The sequence below is a fragment of the Ptychodera flava genome, chromosome 22 (assembly GCF_041260155.1).
Source record: "Ptychodera flava strain L36383 chromosome 22, AS_Pfla_20210202, whole genome shotgun sequence".
In the NCBI taxonomy this organism is placed as follows: domain Eukaryota; kingdom Metazoa; phylum Hemichordata; class Enteropneusta; family Ptychoderidae; genus Ptychodera; species Ptychodera flava.
Window position 1 is genome coordinate 887605 of NC_091949.1, and position 18474 is coordinate 906078.

At 37.2% G+C, this 18474-nt stretch overlaps 2 protein-coding genes across 2 annotated transcripts; one reads left to right on the forward strand and one right to left on the reverse strand.

Annotated features, from left to right (window-relative positions):
• Window positions 1-131: 131 nt before the first annotated feature.
• Window positions 132-8166, reverse strand: LOC139122432 (uncharacterized). The gene is made up of 9 exons (XM_070687807.1): window positions 7989-8166; window positions 6770-6804; window positions 4419-4981; window positions 3860-3915; window positions 3087-3182; window positions 2048-2224; window positions 1197-1333; window positions 649-889; window positions 132-309 (listed from the first exon to the last, which is right to left on the reverse strand). Exons 1-9 carry the CDS (start codon window positions 8029-8031, stop codon window positions 284-286), a joined length of 1374 nt encoding a protein of 457 aa, XP_070543908.1. The 5' UTR covers window positions 8032-8166; the 3' UTR covers window positions 132-283.
• Window positions 8167-10338: 2172 nt separating this feature from the next.
• On the forward strand, window positions 10339-18357 carry LOC139122433 (uncharacterized). The gene is made up of 10 exons (XM_070687808.1): window positions 10339-10617; window positions 11213-11295; window positions 11902-12271; window positions 13421-13520; window positions 14110-14171; window positions 14507-14602; window positions 15233-15420; window positions 15727-15872; window positions 16182-16407; window positions 18183-18357. The coding sequence occupies exons 1-8, from the start codon at window positions 10578-10580 to the stop codon at window positions 15766-15768; spliced, it is 981 nt and encodes a 326-aa protein (XP_070543909.1). The 5' UTR covers window positions 10339-10577; the 3' UTR covers window positions 15769-15872; window positions 16182-16407; window positions 18183-18357.
• The last annotated feature ends 117 nt before the right edge of the window (window positions 18358-18474 follow it).

An 18474-nucleotide genomic window follows, 5' to 3' on the forward strand; every position in this document is an offset into this window, starting at 1 on the left:
TTCGTTATTGGGAAATGAATATCCTTATCTTTGTAATTCTATTTACGATCTCAAGCAAACCTCAGTAAAATTTCTAATGAAAGTGGAAGGGATGCAGAATAGAATTGCTATTGAAAATGATTCCAATACGATTAACTTTTCATCAAGTAGTCTGTACAATTTATTAAATCAAATGAAATATGACTTCATAAAAAAGTTCCATTCAAGAATTATTTCAAAAATCACGAAAAATGAAACTCTCCACGTAGTATGTGCTTGAAATGTGAGCTTGGATCAGTTGGTGTTAATCCAGACATCCTGGGGTATGACCTGTAATAATAACAATCATCATCATCATCATCATCATCGTCGTCGTCGTCGTTTCTAGTTGAAGGCGTTCTCATTCTACAGCGTTTACGCTTCAACTATGACGATCTGATGATTACTTGTCCTCTTGAGCCGACAGTATTGATTACTTCCTCTTGAGCCGACAGTATTGTCAAAATAAATATTGTGGTAATATATTTGTGATAATGGGACTCCCGTCAACTGTCACTCATGAAAACATTTACATATGTCAATCTATTGCTATTGGTACCTACACAGCATGTGTCATTTACTGATCCTGAATTTCAGGTTCAGAGTCATCAATTATGTGGTTTAACGTACCTGTGTGTTCAGATGTTTCTCGACACAATTTGTAGTAATTTCCACTGTCTTTAAATTGTTTGAAAGCATCATTCCACCAACTAAGCACTTCACTTCCTCTGCGTGTTATCATGTGAACTGTTGACCTGTTCTTAACGGGATTGGTCGGGCACTGTATTGTCTCGCCCATAGTTTCGATGCCAGCGCCCTCAAACCTCATTACACCGGCCATGACGAGTTCATTGACGAAAGCTGCGTCAATCTAAGGATACAAAAACAGAGTTGATGATGTTCACAAGCAACACACCTCAATCCAAATCTTTTGTATATACTGGATTAATAACCATTTGATTTATCGAAAAGCTGATGAAAATGGCTTGAGCTCGCAGCAGATTTACTGTATGTTTAGCTTGGCCAAAATGAGAGCAAAGCTACACAAAAGCCATATTAAAATAATTAATCACTCTCTGGATTCAAGTTATATAAGTTGAGCAATTCGGCAATTTTATCGCCAACCTATGAAATTCCGGTAACATATGTATACCATTCCGACACGACTTCCGGCTTACCTCTCCAGTAACAAGCATGCGTCGTAATTCAATTTTGTGATCAGCGAAAAGAACCTTTTCTCTGGTTAATTCGTTGAAGGTATCCTTGTGGTGGTTCCTCAAACAGTGGAAATCCGAAGCCCATGGTGTCAAAATTCCTGTCATTCAAACCCAATATGAAGAATGTGAGCACTGTATTAGGTTAGACAATATTTACAAGTATGCACCTTTCCCTAGCTTTTAGCCTGTCTTATATTCTCACTTTATCTGTCTGTATGTCTGTGCGTCGGTCTTTCTGTATGTTGAGGGGCTACCCAACAAAGAAGCAGATATTCAGCACTATAAACTGAGTTATGACCCAACTGTCGATAATGTGCAATCAAACATTCTTTAGTTAATTTTATAAACATTGTTGATTTCTCACTACTCTATAAAACAATGGACGTGAAATGGACAACCCCAATCAAGAGCCATTTGCTGTATCTTTTTAACTTTGTTCGATAACATGGTTTGAAATCAAAAGCAACTTCTATAAAAATGCCAACCAGAATGTGCCCAAAAATGTTTTTTTTTCAAAAACTGGTGATGGAAGTTCAACATATATTTCAAAAATTAAATGTTTATTTGCAAGTCAAATTTGGTCACTACGAGCGAGAGTGTACAGACATAAACACAATAATCGACTGAATTCATCGCCAAAGATTAAAACAGTGACATTTTACATGTAAAAGACAACATGGAATCAAAAAACATTCTCCGAAGAGCAGAGGATATAGAGAGATAGAGCTACGGAGCTTTAACTGGACAATCAAACACCCGTGAAATATCAATCGATCCCTTCTACATCATAACACTAAATTATTCCTACTCACCAATTTTAAAGTCTGCCAAGTGTGTTGGGTCGAAGCCATGTGGATTGCCCTTTGCAACATAAAATGTGGCATCAGTTTTTGGGAACTCCAGATAGGCATCAGAGAAATCCACTGACAGGTGTCTGAATGGAGTGTCTGCCCACCCTAAACATCCATCGTACCATCCATCCAATAAACCTATAGTGTTGTTGATTTTTTCAAATTTGAAAGAAATAAATGATTTATATAAACAGGCTTCCAGACTTTCCAATATACACCTATTCAAGCAATAAATCACACCAGTGCTAGTGACGGGTTTAGCACAAGGTTTTGATCAGTTCACGACATATTCGTCATGGCGATACATGGACGAGCAACACCGACTTCATATATGCAGACAACTGATCAAAACCGAGTGGAATAGCAATCGCTGAGATGGTTTATTGCTATTATATCATACAGTATATTGATATTCTGGCTTGAAAGGTTAATTTAGAATGAGTGTGTGTTCCAACTGTGCTATATCGCGAACATGGCGAATATGGCACTGTTATTATCACGTCTGGAACAATCAGATCGCTGTACTAATAATAATAGTTAAGAAATTAGTTAAAAAGCACTATGTACTAAAGATACGCCAAGTGAATGCTGCATAGCCAATGCAAGCAATCGAAATGTGGCTGTAAGCTATGATGCGTTTTCTCGATCAAAACTGCACGAGTATTAACATTATCGATAACATTTCGGTCTATATCAAGTGTAAACCTGGTGACACTGGCGTTATGTTATATCATAATTTGGCTCAGAACAAACTCAAACAGCTTCTGTTCAATATCTGGGAAAGGCTCTAATTGAATGGTTGACGAAAGCTTATAATTTAATGATTGACCATGACGTCTATTCTTGATTGGCATTTGTACCAGGTAATGGCATCGTAGGCGATTGTACCAGGTAATGGCATCGTAGGCGATTGTACCAGGTAATGGCATCGTAGGCGAATGCTAGCAAAGAATAAAAATGTGATTGGAACGGAAGATTAACAAGCAATGACGTCACTTACCGACGCCAGCGTGAGGTCCGGCATCAGTACCATGGGAGAAACAGTGGTCAGCCGAGTCGTAGAATCCGACGCATTTTTTACCAGCAATCTTGCAAACTGCAACGTGAAAAAAAGTATTTCGGTTAACCCGGCCTGTGACAAGACAAACAACACGCACTCGACGTTGAAGTCAACTATAGGAAATACAACGAGCTGGAGTGGGGTCACCATGGAAACCTCACACTTCTATAGTAAGAAGCTCAGCCGAAGGCCTTGTGACAATCACAAGCTTCAGGTTAATAGTGTGAGGTTTCCATTGTAAACCAACAACGAGTGATATTTCCGACCTATACCCCAAATATAATCAAATTTAATATTAAATTGACCACACATGGATCATGCCAGTAAATGGTAACACAGTAAATATCTATCAATAATTAATTGACATATGAATGACTGTTGATTTTACATTCTAATAATACAAGCAATGCGTTACTTCGAATTTGTCTTTTAAAAAACGATGAACCATAAACATTTTATACATACCAATAAATTATATTCAGAAAAGTATTAGGTTTACCATTTTCCATATGAATATAGTGTGCATGTGGTGATTTACTAATTTGCATATGAACAATAGGACTGCGATGCGTTTTCGGGAATAAACGGACAACAAGAACAGAGGGTTTTGTGGCAAAGTGTTGTGTGATATATTCATGTTGATACTTTAACCATTACAATTATCCATCTTATGTCTCTTACAATACATCACGTCAAATAATTTTGTCCATTACCTGCTTCTACAAGGCCTTTGTGAAAGTCAATATTCACTTGTCCAGACTCAGGATCGCTGTGAGGAGAGATTACATGTTGACATGTGTCGGTAATTTATAATCAAATTATTTCGGTGTTTCCCTCTCCACCGAAACTGACGAAACTAAAAGAGACTACTGTAGTTACAAAAAGCAGAAATGTGACGTGACCAGACTGCTGGATTACAGCCCCTCCATAAAACACCATATTAGCGACGGGAAAAGTTTGACAAAAGACTTGTCGAAATACTGGATTTAAACCGATACGCAACAGTAATAAAAGAATGATAAAGTCACAGTAAACTTCCAAAACACACCATCTCATTACCTTCTGACTATCTCAAAATATGGAATAGAATTAACAAGGGAATGGTCCTGTCATTCAGAATGTTGTACTCCTCTGGCCATAGATGTTTTTGCATAAAGTGGGACATTGTCTCTTTTTACTTTCCATCTAGAGTAAAGGAATTGCTTAAAATTAAGATATCGATTTTCAGGTTTGACTAATGTGCAAACGATCTGATGTTTACATTATACTCACTATATTTCAAGACCAGCACCATGTACGACAAATGAGTATGTATCCGAGTGTTCCATGTGTGATGGTTTCAAGGCAGTCGCACTCTGTCCATGTACCATCACCTCAGATCGTCCACCACAATTGTTACCATCTGCGCAGATCACAGGCGGCCCACGTCTTGCTCTGAATATCTTCGCCTCACCGAGACTTCTCTCCCATACACCGCCGAGTGGTTGAGGGTTCAAGTAAACGTGGTAATTGATGTGAACGCCACATCCTTTGGATCCGGGGTGACAGAAGACAGGAGCTCTGTCGAGGAACGCCCTCAGTGGACCGCCCTCGAATTGTGGCCTGCCGTCATCACCAACGTGCACGCGTTCTGTGATACTGCGGCCACATTCGTGTGTGCCTTCTCTGCAATGCATTGTGGGTAGTAGATTGCTCAGTCCACCAAGGCCACCAACACCAGCGAGACGAGACATCAGAGCAGCACGAACTAGAGGTGGTGGTCCATGTTGCTCTTGTTGTTGAAGTCCACCTCCGAAAAGACCACCTGTCCCAAACAGCCCACCATCTTCAGGATGCTGCAGAGCGATTCACAAACAGAGATGCAACTAGTTAATCATCATCATCATCATCATCATCATCATCATCATCATCAAACAATGTTTAACAAAGAACGATAAGGCGTTTACAGTCTATAAGCGTTTATAACATAATATGTAAACAACCATGAAACATTATAAATATTGTTAATAAAATCATTATGGTATTTGATCAGGGTTGAGCTTGCTTACCCCTGTACTTATTTACAAACGTAGGGGTTCAACATTGTCGATTTTCCTTTCCGCCCTGCAGTACTCCGGAAGTCACTGAACGGCTTTCGATCACACATGGACACAGCTGTTTACAACGTGTCCGATATACTATATGTATATAAAGGGTCTTACATATAACATTTACTAAACTTGGCATGCGGTAAATACGGCTGCTTCAATAGTGGCCCGTACGCCATCAGTGACTTTCCTGCAGGACGGAAGGGAAACTCAACTCCGTTGAACCGAATCGTTAATTCTTCAATTAATCCAGAGCGGACAGGAAGTTCAACCCTGACCAAATACCTGATTTATTGATATTCATATTTCATGAACATTATATATATAGAGAGAGAGAGAGAGAGAGGAGAGAGAGAGAGAGAGAGAGAGAGAGAGAGAGAGAGAGAGAGAGAGAGAGAGAGAGAGACTATAAACGCCTTATCGGCCCGTGGTTGCAGTATATCAACGTATAATTAAGTGAATCTGGCACAGTAAAATGGTTGGATAATACAAGAAAATATCCTTCAGGGTTCTGCTCGTGACTTATTCACCAGTAATCCAAATTGTAGTGCTCTCTTTGCTCCATTATATAGATTCATTCTATGAGAGCAATAGATCATGGTTTCTGCCCTCTGCTTTCGTAACCAAGTCCCTGAAACTTAATTTGGAGGAAACCAAACATTGGGATATCACCGAAGCAATGACAGCTACCGTTAGAATTGCTATGAGTCTCTGAGTGTACGTATTGGTTTAATGTTCATATAAATAAGGAGTAAAATGAAAAATCGATGTCATCCAAAGATAATCCAACGATAATCTCCCTTTCATTGAAACTGAATCTTTTTAATTTTAACTTTCTCACCGTTCTTGTGGGTTTTTAAGTAAGCCAGGTAATAGTCGTTACGTCCTGGCAAGGGGTGATAAAAAGTGGAGGACATATTCGAAGAGAGAAGCCTCAAAAAGCTGCTTTACTGCTTGTGCTAAAAATTACATAACATGAAACTGAAAAAGATTAGGAAATAATGCTAATAATATTCCACTGATTTTCAGCATCACAGCTTGTGTTATTAGCCTTTTTATTTACACTTTCGTGCTATTCACGGCTTAAAGCATTGTTGTGGTGATGAATATTTATTAGCATTGGCAAACGAACTTTTTGGAGACTGCAGAAGTATACAGTTAATCCGATCGAGTCCCGTAACGTCAAATTTCAATTTAGAGCTTCAGAAAGTCATCTTGTCACCACTTTGACCACGCTAACAACTCTGTTGACACTCTATCAAGTCAATACTACAATTAATTTACAATGTGCACAGGACAATTTGTAGTTTAAAGACATTGCACTCTTCAAGAGTCTTCTCGACTCACAGAGAGCGCCCTCGAGCGACATATCTGTCAGTCTGCAATGTCAATGGACGGTTGCTTGGTGAAATGAGGCTAATTCCACGAATTCGCATGGACATTATTACGGATTTTCTTGAAGAAAATGTTTCTGTGATTAACATTTCGAAAACTGAAATTGATACTCAATAGGATACAAGACACAATGATACTCACATAAGCCGAATGTCCATGTGGCATGCATTCAACCCCTGAAAATAAAAAGTTAAACTCAATTTATTAATAATCTAAACAACCAACATGGCATATCCCATCGACGAATTGATAAGTACATTAGAATTCATTTATCAACAAATGTTAAAGTGTGCGTAGAAAGCAATTAATATTCTGAATTTTCAACCGCGAAAATTTGCAAAACAGCTTTCAAACCGACTTAGTCACAACGGCATTTACACGATTGGAACTAATTTGGGATAATTGGATTTTCATATTTTTCAAATTTCTCAAAACTGTTAGATGCTATACAGCTGAATGTCTCAATATTACAAATTACTCATAAAAAAGTATGTAACGTAAAAAGAAAAGCAGATCAGATAACATTTGCAGGTTTAAAAGCCATTACTTCACCATCCAAGTATCCCAAATTAGTTCCAATCGTGTTAATAGTTTCACTGTTTCCATCTAAAGGCTTAGCATCGCAGGAAAGCTGTCATTCACATTTATCCAAACTATAGTAAATTTTCTATTTGACAACCCTTTTAAAGTTTAGAACCGAAATTCACTTCCTGGGAAGTGAAATTACTAAGAAACTGTTGAACTTGGTCTGTGCTTACCTAAGCACAGTATCGTTATGTTTTGTTCAAATTAAGCATACTATTAGCAAAATTAACGATTTCGATACTTGTTTGAACAACGAACATATTGGTGTGGCGTAGAAGAGTTTGATGATGGCTAAACCTACATATCATTCGTACATTAAAGTTTGTCAACGAAAAATATAAATGCACATAACACCAGACAAACTTTTAATTTTCTTGATGGGCTGCTTAACTAATCGTATATACAATGACAGACATGATACAATAAGCGGATAGAAATAAGAAGGAAAATACACCCGGCGTTGATGAGGGTCAACCTATATTTTAATCAATTAGTAAACTACGGTCCCTCCACAAAGGACCGCAGTAAAACAAGATTCAAATCGCAGGAAAAGTCTTCAACATTAGTGTTTTAAATCTATGTCCAATTACATGATCTGAACAGTAAACTTTTTCTTCAATTCTCATAAAGTCGGATTATTCAAAACATTTTTTTTTGGTTTTAGAAACATAACACTTTGTAAAATCTGAAACAACGCAATCACTAAGACAGTAGAAGCAGATTGCTTTCAGTGTAAAATTGAAAAATCTGATATGACGATAAATACAAGTCTTACCCCAAAAGGCCAGCACAAACACCAAGTACAGACTCGTCTTCATCTTTGGTTCAACTCTGACTGACCAACGCTCTGCAAAGGTAGAGAAATTTAATCGAGATCCGAATACGTTATCTAGCTTGCCATCGATGACCCCAGCACAATGACATTTAAAGACACTAAATTTGACTGACAAGACCGATTGTATGTAAATCGAGCAGAAATCTCATCGGGTCTGGTCAACCTTTATCAAGAAAGGTAAACTCAATAAACTGATAAATCTTGGAGTATTTATTTCCGAAAGAGGGTCATTTGGTCAGATAGCTTCCGTTAGAAAATCTAACAACAGATCGTTGTCAAAATACATAGGGGATAATCTATCAAAGTCAGCTTGAATTGACATCAGTGTGGCCGCGGTCAGCAAATTGAAATGATGTCACGGTGAAATCCTGTATGCATATTGCAAGATAAGCAAAAAACGCCCGAGGGTAAAGAACAGGAGTAGCACAGTTTACGACATGTTTTCATCGAGACATATTGTATTCAAATTTGACATTTAAACACTGTAACCCAAATATGCGATATCTTCATTTTCAGACGTGCGTTACGTCTGTTGATCGAAAATTGGGCTTCCTACAACCGAAAATTGAGTCAATGTCGATTGAAAATACTCGAAAAAAGTGATGACAAAGTGTATCTTAAGTAGTCTGAAAGCTAGATTTTGATTTCAGAATAAGAATTTTTCAAGACGCACGATACAAACTGCATCGGAAAAAATGATTGGCATGGCGAAATAAAATCGATTAGCAAACAGAAAATCCCAAAATATAATTACAGCTGTAAGTTAAGATGTATAGCCTTGAGCTGTAAGAACTGCCCAGGGAACCAGTGTTTATTCTCAATTCAGCGCCAGCAACATTCATTGATAGAAGTCTATTTGGACTAATTGCGCAAAGGAAAACGAAATCGGGACTTTGTTTTCACAGATTTAGTAAAAGAATTGTTTTTGAATAATCGAAAATCGGGTTAAGTGCATAAAAGATACAGTTTTCTGGAACATCTCGCTAAAGGTTTGTGTTTAAAGGTTATCTGACTTGCTTCCTGTAAACACTTAGCAGCGCGAAAATACTTTGATATGGATAAGGTAAGATTTGGAATACTGTCTGGTGAACTCATTTGTCGGAAATGACCGTTTGACCTGATCAGTTGACACTCGTCTGGAGACAATACTCGTGGAGATAATGTTTATATATCAGCGATACGATATTGCAAATTGACACAGAACAACATAGAGTATTTAACTGTGATTTGTTCAAAGGACTGATGGGAAGTTTCACTTCTGACAACTTAGAATATAGCTGAAGGACTGTTCCTTTGACAATACTCCATCGATGACATCATACGGTATTCTGCACTACGATCACTTATTGCTCATGTACAGTATGAACATACGTATTTTTCGTTCTTCATCTATATGCGGCATCAAAGTACATACCTAAAGTTGACTTGTCGTATCTTTGGAAATACGGGATTTGAAAACGGAAAACAGTAAGGGTTACCATCACATGAACGGAAATATGAAAAATTAAAATTATTGAAATACATAGCAAGATCTGTTTCGAGAAATATGTCATTCTTTTACGGACATAAATAAGCATTTTGTATTCTACAGTACTTAAGGTCTAATGATGGACCATTCTGTAACATTACATGGTTGAAATTACTCAAGTCGTTTATCGACACATTACCATGCACAGGTAGACTGCGAACACTTTCAAGAAAACGAATCAAACTATACAACCAACGCCAACCATTCCTGTAAAATTGTCTTTTTTTTCATGTTAAAATGTTTTCGCATTGGAAAAAAAGTATCGTAAAGACAATTGGGTCAGTTATTAAAAATAAAATATTCTTAATTTTCCTGTCTATGGCAGCATCATTTTAAACTTTTGAACTGTCCCAGTTTCAGATGGACATTCAAACATTCCCTTTACCTAAAGTGGTCACATTAGGTTGAGTAGTTTTCTGAGTTCGCACACTTGCAAAATTTAGTGACGGACGGGGGGCGTACGGGCGGACTGGCACAAACACCGTACAGACATAGCGATATCATTGGTTGACCTCAGATTAAGTAGTTCAGGGGCTAAAAATCACATCACCAGACACTGGATATTTAGTACAATAGTTCACTGTTTTTTAGGTCCCTCTAACGTCCTTTTTTATGGTCAACATTTGGTTGCTAGTTTGTGCTATCTAGTGATTGCAGACGAGATAAGATAACTGAAGTGATTGATGATGACCATAAAGATAAAGATAATTTTGATAGATATGCTCACCTGATTCAAAGTTTGTGTGAATAAAGCTGACCAGGTCATTTGTGGACATATGACTAAAGTCTTCAACCATTGGATGTAAGATTTCATTAGTAGGTGGTGCCGATGTGCCTATTGGTCGGAACAATGACTAATACACGGGATTTGCATACAATGTCTCTTTCCAAATAGACTATCAATCAACAGAAGCAGTATTTATCACATGCCTTCCAAACATTTGTATTAGAGTTAGAAACACCAGTCCAGCTGAGGCAGAATCATTTTGGAAGCAACAAACATGGACTGTCGTTTTATTCTGATTGCCCTGGGTGTCTTCGGTAAGTCTTATTTCGAGTTACTTGTGGCACACTGATTCTGACAGATCGCAAATCCCAAAACACCGAATTATTTCAGTAAAGTAACATCCTTTTATATACTTCTTGTTTTTCTCTGTTTTTACTATGTAGAGTTGAGTTTTTAAGAATTCTGACTTTTTGACGAAATGACGTCACTTATCGACACTTTATGATAGACTTTTACACTAAGCGTTTATTCATGTCGCTATATTTAAACGTTTCCACGTAGGATTCTGATTTACTTGGCCCAGTTACATTAGGATAATAAAATGAGAGTCCCTAACGGTTTTGCATCAATTAAAACTACCCTCACTGTTTAGACGAGTATTCATTGAATCAAACTCTTCATATGTAACAAAACCAATAATCTTTAAGTGAAAGTTTACCGTGTCATTTACAGATGCGCGTCGATACTGATCAGGAGATCCTTTGCACAGACTTTAGGGAAATAAGCAAGTAACTGTATTACTTTCCTTAAAACCAATCTCTGTAGATGGAGCATTTTCTTGCTGATTTTTTGTGAACAACTTCAAGTTCAAGTTTACTGGATGAACTACTTTGTTTTTACTTGTTGTAGCCTTTAGCCATGTGAACGGTGTGGAATTGACCGGTCAGTTTGGAAGTCCACTGCTGGCTAAAATTCGTGACGCTTTGGCCGAAGTAAGTCATGGAGATTCATGATATTAACAAAAAAATGTTTTTTACTGTTGTGAATACAAAACACACATTTTTATCAGAAGATTTGAAAAGTATCTTTGTCTATTTTGACTTCGTCAACATGTGTATAAAACACAAGACTGTCAGAAAAGACATTACAATGAGTACATCGACTCGAGGAATGAGTACATCGACTTGAGGAAAGACAATGTCAGTTATGGCCGTTGTTAGAATCACTCTAGTTAGGCGGAAATACTACTGCTCTTGTCTACATGGTACGGTTAATTATATTTTCTGGGAAAAGATGACAATGAAAGAAATGAAAAATTTCACGTGAAACAGCAAAACTTGATATGGGACGATTGATAAAAACAAATGAATCCAATTTTCATCATATTCTACCGAAACTACGTATATAGTGACTATTTCGATAAAGTTGTGACATTGTCCTGCAGTGATTGAAGAAACAACGAACTTTGAGCATTTCAAGTAAGGGAAACTGAAACTCATATTATTTTTACTATTGCTAGGTGATTCTTCAGCAAGAACTTGCTTAATTCCATAGTGAAAATGACAGCATTACTTACCAAACAATACGCTGTCTTGTAGGGTGATGGCGCTTTTCCCGTGTTGCAAAACCTGTACCAAAGAGCACAAACAGGAGATTCCGATACCCCATTCATCGATCGCATCAAAACGAAAGGAGCACAAGCAGGCTTCCCAATGCTCCGTCGTATCGCTCAGAATTTTCCCGGAATGGTGCCTGCTCTTCTCGGTGCTGGCATTCAATGTCACAATGGCTCTGTCGACTGCGGTAAGAGTGTTACCAGACACGTCTACATGGGTCCGGGAGCCGTTGGACTTATGCCAACGCTTGAGAGTAGAACCATGCAACTGAAAGATAGACAATTTGGACCAATCGTCTGTGCTCCTGGCGCTGAGGACTGTGGTGTTAGTGTCACTTACCATGTTTATCCAGGTAAGGAAATCCTACCGTGTCTTCATAATCGATCACAAATAAATAAAGGAATCAGTCTGTAATACAGAAGGATCTTGCTCCACATTGATACCAGACAGTTGACTGCGTACGGGACGAAAGTGTTCAGGGTGTCCCAATCAGTGCCGCTATGACAGCGTCTTCCACGAGATGTTTCTTGTGAAAAGAGAAAGTAAAAAGCTGAGTGCTAAGAAGGCAGAAATACTCAATCAAAAAGCCCGTCTGTCTTCTCGAAGCGAAAATAATTACAAAATGAAAATGTCACTAAAACACATTTGCAGTCTGGTTTATTCCCTAACATTTGTGTTTTACCCCCTGTTACTGTGTTCTCCTTTAAAATGGTTGAGTCATGTTGCAATCAATTGGCATTAAAGGAGGCTGACTTTGATCCTTTTTACTCTTTGTAGTATTACCTTTCTGAAAGATAATCCCCCGACCAACCATAAATGGTGAGGGATTTTTTGCAGAAACTTGTAATTTTAAATGAACTTTTCGCAGCAAATGTACGGAATGACAAAATTACTCGTCGTTTTATGATCTTTGGTTATGAGCAAAATTGTTTAAAAAATCATAGAAGGGGTACACAGTACGATGTGGATTACACTCGCACGCAAACTTCTTGCAAGTATGTGTATGCCATAAGCAAAGCCTATATCTTGTGGAGTGGTTACTGTCCACAAAACTCCAATCAAACTGGGAGTTCATACCCGAAGCTGGGAACTACCGCTGTTGATTTAATGTTGTTCGATTTGTTGAAACATCATACTTCAAGTCAAAAGTCGGAATTTTTACTGTACATATATAAACTTTGTTCCTCGTAAAGAATCTTGAGGTTAAAGTGGAAAACATTTTGCTCCATCGAAGTGCATGTCAGTGGAAGTGAATCACTTTTCTTATCCAATTACGCGTATTATATATATTATCTTTAAATGCAAAGCGTAATGTAGACGGAGTATTGGTTGGTTAGGCACGCCTAGATTTGTCATTGTTTACAAAGTAATGACAATCACCTCATAAAGAAATCGAATTTAGATCAGAGTCATTTCGTGACGTACGACACCGAGAGAAGCGAAATGCATCTCACTGTCCATGAATAACAACCTATGATAATTGTTGACTATTACATTGCAGGGAAAATAACACATTCTAACGTTGGCGTGGGCAACGATGACAGGACCTATGTCTTTGCGGCAAATCTGGCCGGTCTGCAAACAACTGATGTTGAAGATGTGTAAGTTTGAAAACTAAGTTAACTTAAGATAAGACTGACTGTAAATTTGGAATGTGCTCTGAACAATTCAAGACGAACAATCGGAGGGATTCTGTGTGACAGACTTTTGACTTCCTACTGTACTTAAATTTTACTGTCTGTTCCAAGAAAAAGACCGTAGTCAGAAAGGACTACCAAGAAAAGATAAACCAGAAATCCAAACAGCAACACATGACAATGCCAAACCATAGACTGTGGGCAAAACGTTTCTCATGGGGGTCTATGGATCAACTTAGGCAATTCCATATTGTACCAATCAATTATTTAATCAATCGATCAATCGATAATCAATCCAACAATGAGTAAAAAGTTGACCGATAAGATTTGTGTGAAGGGGCAACATATTTACTCATGAGAAACTTTATTTCATGTTTCGATGAACAATCGTCAATAGAACAGCGTTTTGTTCACAAAGGGGGAAATGAAAGGCCTTGGTAGCAGGCCTTGGTAACAACTTTACAAAAATGTCTGGTCAAAATGATGAAAGAATGGTGTAGGGGATATCACATAGCTACATACAGCACTAACACTGCAATTACTTCACTCTCAGCTATGAATTCAAAGAGAAATACCAAGGCAAGGGATCCTTCCATAAGGATTTAATTCAAGCTGGTAAGTAAATATTGTTCAAAATAGGAAACACGACTGGTACAGTTTATTCTGTCTTGTCCTTGGTTCAACTGGCAACAACTTGGAAAGCTGCTTACTACATGGATTTGACAAATAGCTAATAATGCGATATCCCATTGACATTAATAATTGCAACAATTTAGTGAATGGCAAAGTAACATTACTTGGCCATCAGTGAACTGACAACCATACTTGTAACAACTGTCCAAATTCATGATAAACTGATGACATGCAATTGTTAGAAATGCTGCGTTGTCGAGAGGAAACAGTCTTCATTTTTGGTTTATGTTCTTATCACATATGGTCATCTTTTGTAGTTTGTCACGAGGCTGGCAAGAGGTGTACCGCTATGTATGATGATTCCAGAAGATGTTTCAGACATGGTGAGGGCAGCGGTCCAAGACCTGGTACAGGTTAGTAAAACATCAAATACACAACCATCTTTCAAAAATCATTGGTTCTTTCTCTTCCTACAGGGTAACAATTTTGAAGATAAGAATGTTTCATACTGTCTTTGTAAAAGTTTCGATGATCGTTAATGGCTTTACAAACAAAGAGCAATGCAAGTCATGAATATTTAATAAATAATATAAGAATTCGATTCGACAAGTCGATGTTACCAGCAAAGCAGAATACACAAGTACACAAGTGACTCAAGTCGAGCTAATTGCCACAGTTTTGCTGATCTATTAGGTAGGTCAATTTAGATCTGAGCAAATCTTTTTCAGAATTGGTAAAGTAGATAACATTCTGGTCAAAACAAAACTTTTAATGGTCCTTAAAAGTTGGGACCCATGAATTTAACTAACCTGTGGGTTTTGCATTTTCTTATCTTAAGATTAACTTGTTGAGTGCTGGAGTTAATACTTGACACAAACTCAAAAAAGTTTTCCTTTGATGCTAGAAAATTATATTTACAGAGAGTACATGGAAAGGGTTAATGCAAAGAAAGCTTCAAAAAACTCCTCAATTTACTGCAGAGTTTGTGAGCATTGCACTACAGATGGTAGAATTTTATCCCACACTTTCATTTTTCTCCCCAGGTCTTTTGTCTCGTAACTATGATGGTTGCATTGGATGGGCAATCACTCCAGCACGTAAAGCAATGGTTGCTTTCACTGATCCATACCTGAAAATCAGATCTCCAGGCAACGATGGCGCTTTCTTTGTAAAGGAAGGAAATCCAGATGGCTTTGATCCAACAGATTTGACTACAGCTACTAAAAAAATGGTATGTGCTTCTAATGGTTCAGTTTTTATTGTGTTTGTACAGTTGTGGGAAATCTACAAACTTCACATCACTGAAATTTCAAAACTTCATTCTTTGGAATAAAAATGCCAAATAATGAGGAAGTAATTATGGTAATAACATTAATGTTTTCCTGAAAAGCTGAATATTGAATTTCATAGCTATATGTAAATTAATTCCATGTGGAAAGAGACGTAGAGAGCTCAGCCAATCATCAGATATCTGACCTGTAGACACGATTTTGCACTTCATGTAAATGTAACTTACAACTTGCTTTTTTCTGTCTAGCACTCATCAATGTATTTGCCCACTACGGCTTCAAGGGTTTGAAGAGAAACGAAGCATTGAAAGGGTCACTTCTAGACTTCACTCGAGATAAAATAGTAGTTGTATCAACCAGGAGAGAGTTGTGGAGAGCTGTTTACAAAGGAGAGGTAAAGCAGATACTTTGTTAATAAATAATACCAACGAAGAAAAAGCCTGACTTTAATACGCTGTGATTTTCATCATTTTTGGCCCACGCGGTGGGCATAGCCCACCTAAGTTTGCCATTGTTTCCATTGGTCTTCTGTGATTGATCAAAAGAGATATCGTTTGGGTATGGCAATACAAAATGACTAGCTTGTGATAGTTCCTTTGTTCCATAGGCTTTCACAGATGATTGATGAATTTATATGGTTGTGTGATTTGTACATTCTAAAAACACTGGAAACATTATTGAGCATTTGTGTTCTTTTCACCAGGTTACCGCTGGTTTTGCTCCTAAAGGACTAATGTCACTGGTCAAAACTCCTGGTATTGAGGAAATTGGTGATCCAATCAACTGTGGTGTGCATGACGATGGTAGCACTGAGGTTGCTATTATGACACGTAAAGACAGCAGTGTTTTGAAATGGTGGAATGAGGCTTTTGAAAGAATCAAGCATCGTGGAGAATTCTATGACATCTGTATGAGACATTCTGATGAAGGTAGGTGCCAAAGGTCATGCAGGGGTCATAATTTAGTCTAGTTTCTAGACGGTCGATGCTTCACAAATGCATCAGGGCAAAGTGTACAGTTGGCAGTAAAGATAGTTGTAGTAGGGATAGACATGGCTCCTTGATGCCTGTTACATCTAGGTCCTTCACCATGTTTGCTTAACTTAACTCTTGAGCGCCAGAGTGACGAGTCAATTTTTGTCGCCTTTATGAAATATACCCCACTCAAATTTTTTCAGATTTTTGCCAAATTTTAGTAAAAAGCTTAAGGCTATTGTAGGGGCTATTTTAAAACACTAACCGTGTAGTACCTTGTTTTCAGAGTTTGTCATCTTTTTGTTGCAGTAGATGGTAAAATGCAGTGCAGGGGGAAAACCGGATATTCGGTTGCCGTGGCGACAATTTCAGGGTTAAAAATATGAGGAAATTTGTGGCAAAGATATCTATTGAACGAAAAGTCATACAACAACCGAATTTTTTCTGTAGCATTCAGATGTATATGTATTACAATATGAACCTAAATCTATGACTGTATAAGATGTCAATATAAATAATATCATAGTCATCTCGGTAAGATTGAAAAATTAATAAATTTCACAACTTTCCGTCAAGTTTCTACTATGACATGATTGGATGACCTTGTTTTTTGAAGTTTATTTTGTAAAGTATTTAATTTCACATATGTTGGCTGATTTTCATTGCATTCCAACCATTCTTTCAAGAGTTATTACTGCCACAAGAAACGAATGCAGTACAAAACACAATTGTTAGGAGTATTGGATTGAAATGTTTACAACATAAAGGTGATACTCATACTTCATGCAAAGTTTACGACCTCAAAATAGGGTATTGGACAAGTTTAAATTGTCAGTTAGAATTCTATTTACAAAAGCCTGGTTGTAATTGCTTTCTAAGTGAAAAATGAACTGTTCATTATCAAAAAACATTGATTTTATAATCAGCATGATAATGAAATTCATGTGAGATTCTTTACTTGTTATGTATATGGACACCATAACGTCTAATATGGTTTGTTTTCTGGGTTAATTGCTATACCTGAATGAAAATCTTCATATGCCTTACAGTAATATCCACACAAAATATAAAACAGAATCATTTGTTGCAAATTTCTTTCCGATTACTCATTGATCTGGCTTTTTTAGACTGCAATTAGTCTCAAACTCACAATTTCCACAACCTCATATTTTTACCTCTGAAAAAGCTGCTTCAATAAGCAAGCAAATGGTCACTACTTCATACATGATGCCATAACTCAACAAAGTTTTTAGGCAACCAAAAATAGCGATTTACCTGTTTTGAATATATAATTAGACTAAATAAAATTTGACCAGGGGTCAGTGGGAAAAAAACGCGATTTTTCTCGGTTTTAGTTAATATTTTTTGAAGAATGATATAGCTTATTTGAAAGTATACATGTCGAGGGTGACAATGAAGGAAAAAAATAAAATTAGATTTTTTGAGCATTTTGACCGACATTAGCCCAGACGATGGCCTTAAGCTAGTGTCCGTTTGGTCCAAAATTACAAAAAATAACAGAAAAATTCATAAAAATTGGTAAAATGTTGCACTAAAATTTTGGTGGGAAAAACTTATAGCATTCAAAGGATTAATGTAGTGACAAGGTCTTGAAAGTGAGCTGATGATCATATACCATATAAGCTGTTACATCATACAAACTACTATTATTGATAAAATGAGACAGAAGAGTGGAAATATATACTAACAATGAAGTTTTTTCATTACAGTTCCAGATATGTGTGATCTGAGTTAGGAACATCAATATTGCTGAAGACTGGAACAAACACAGTATCACTCTCTTTCACAGATGTTGATATTTTTTGCAAATTTTATGATGCTTACTCTTTGATGTTAAATGTCCACATGTGAATTGAAGTAAATCACAAGAATTCAAAAGCTGAACCATCGTTCATTTCATTATTGCCTTTCTAAATAAGTAAACGCTTTAGTAGCAGCAACTCCGCTGTACACTTACATGAGGGTGGAGTTTAAGGGATTCATAAACTGCATCTTACTATG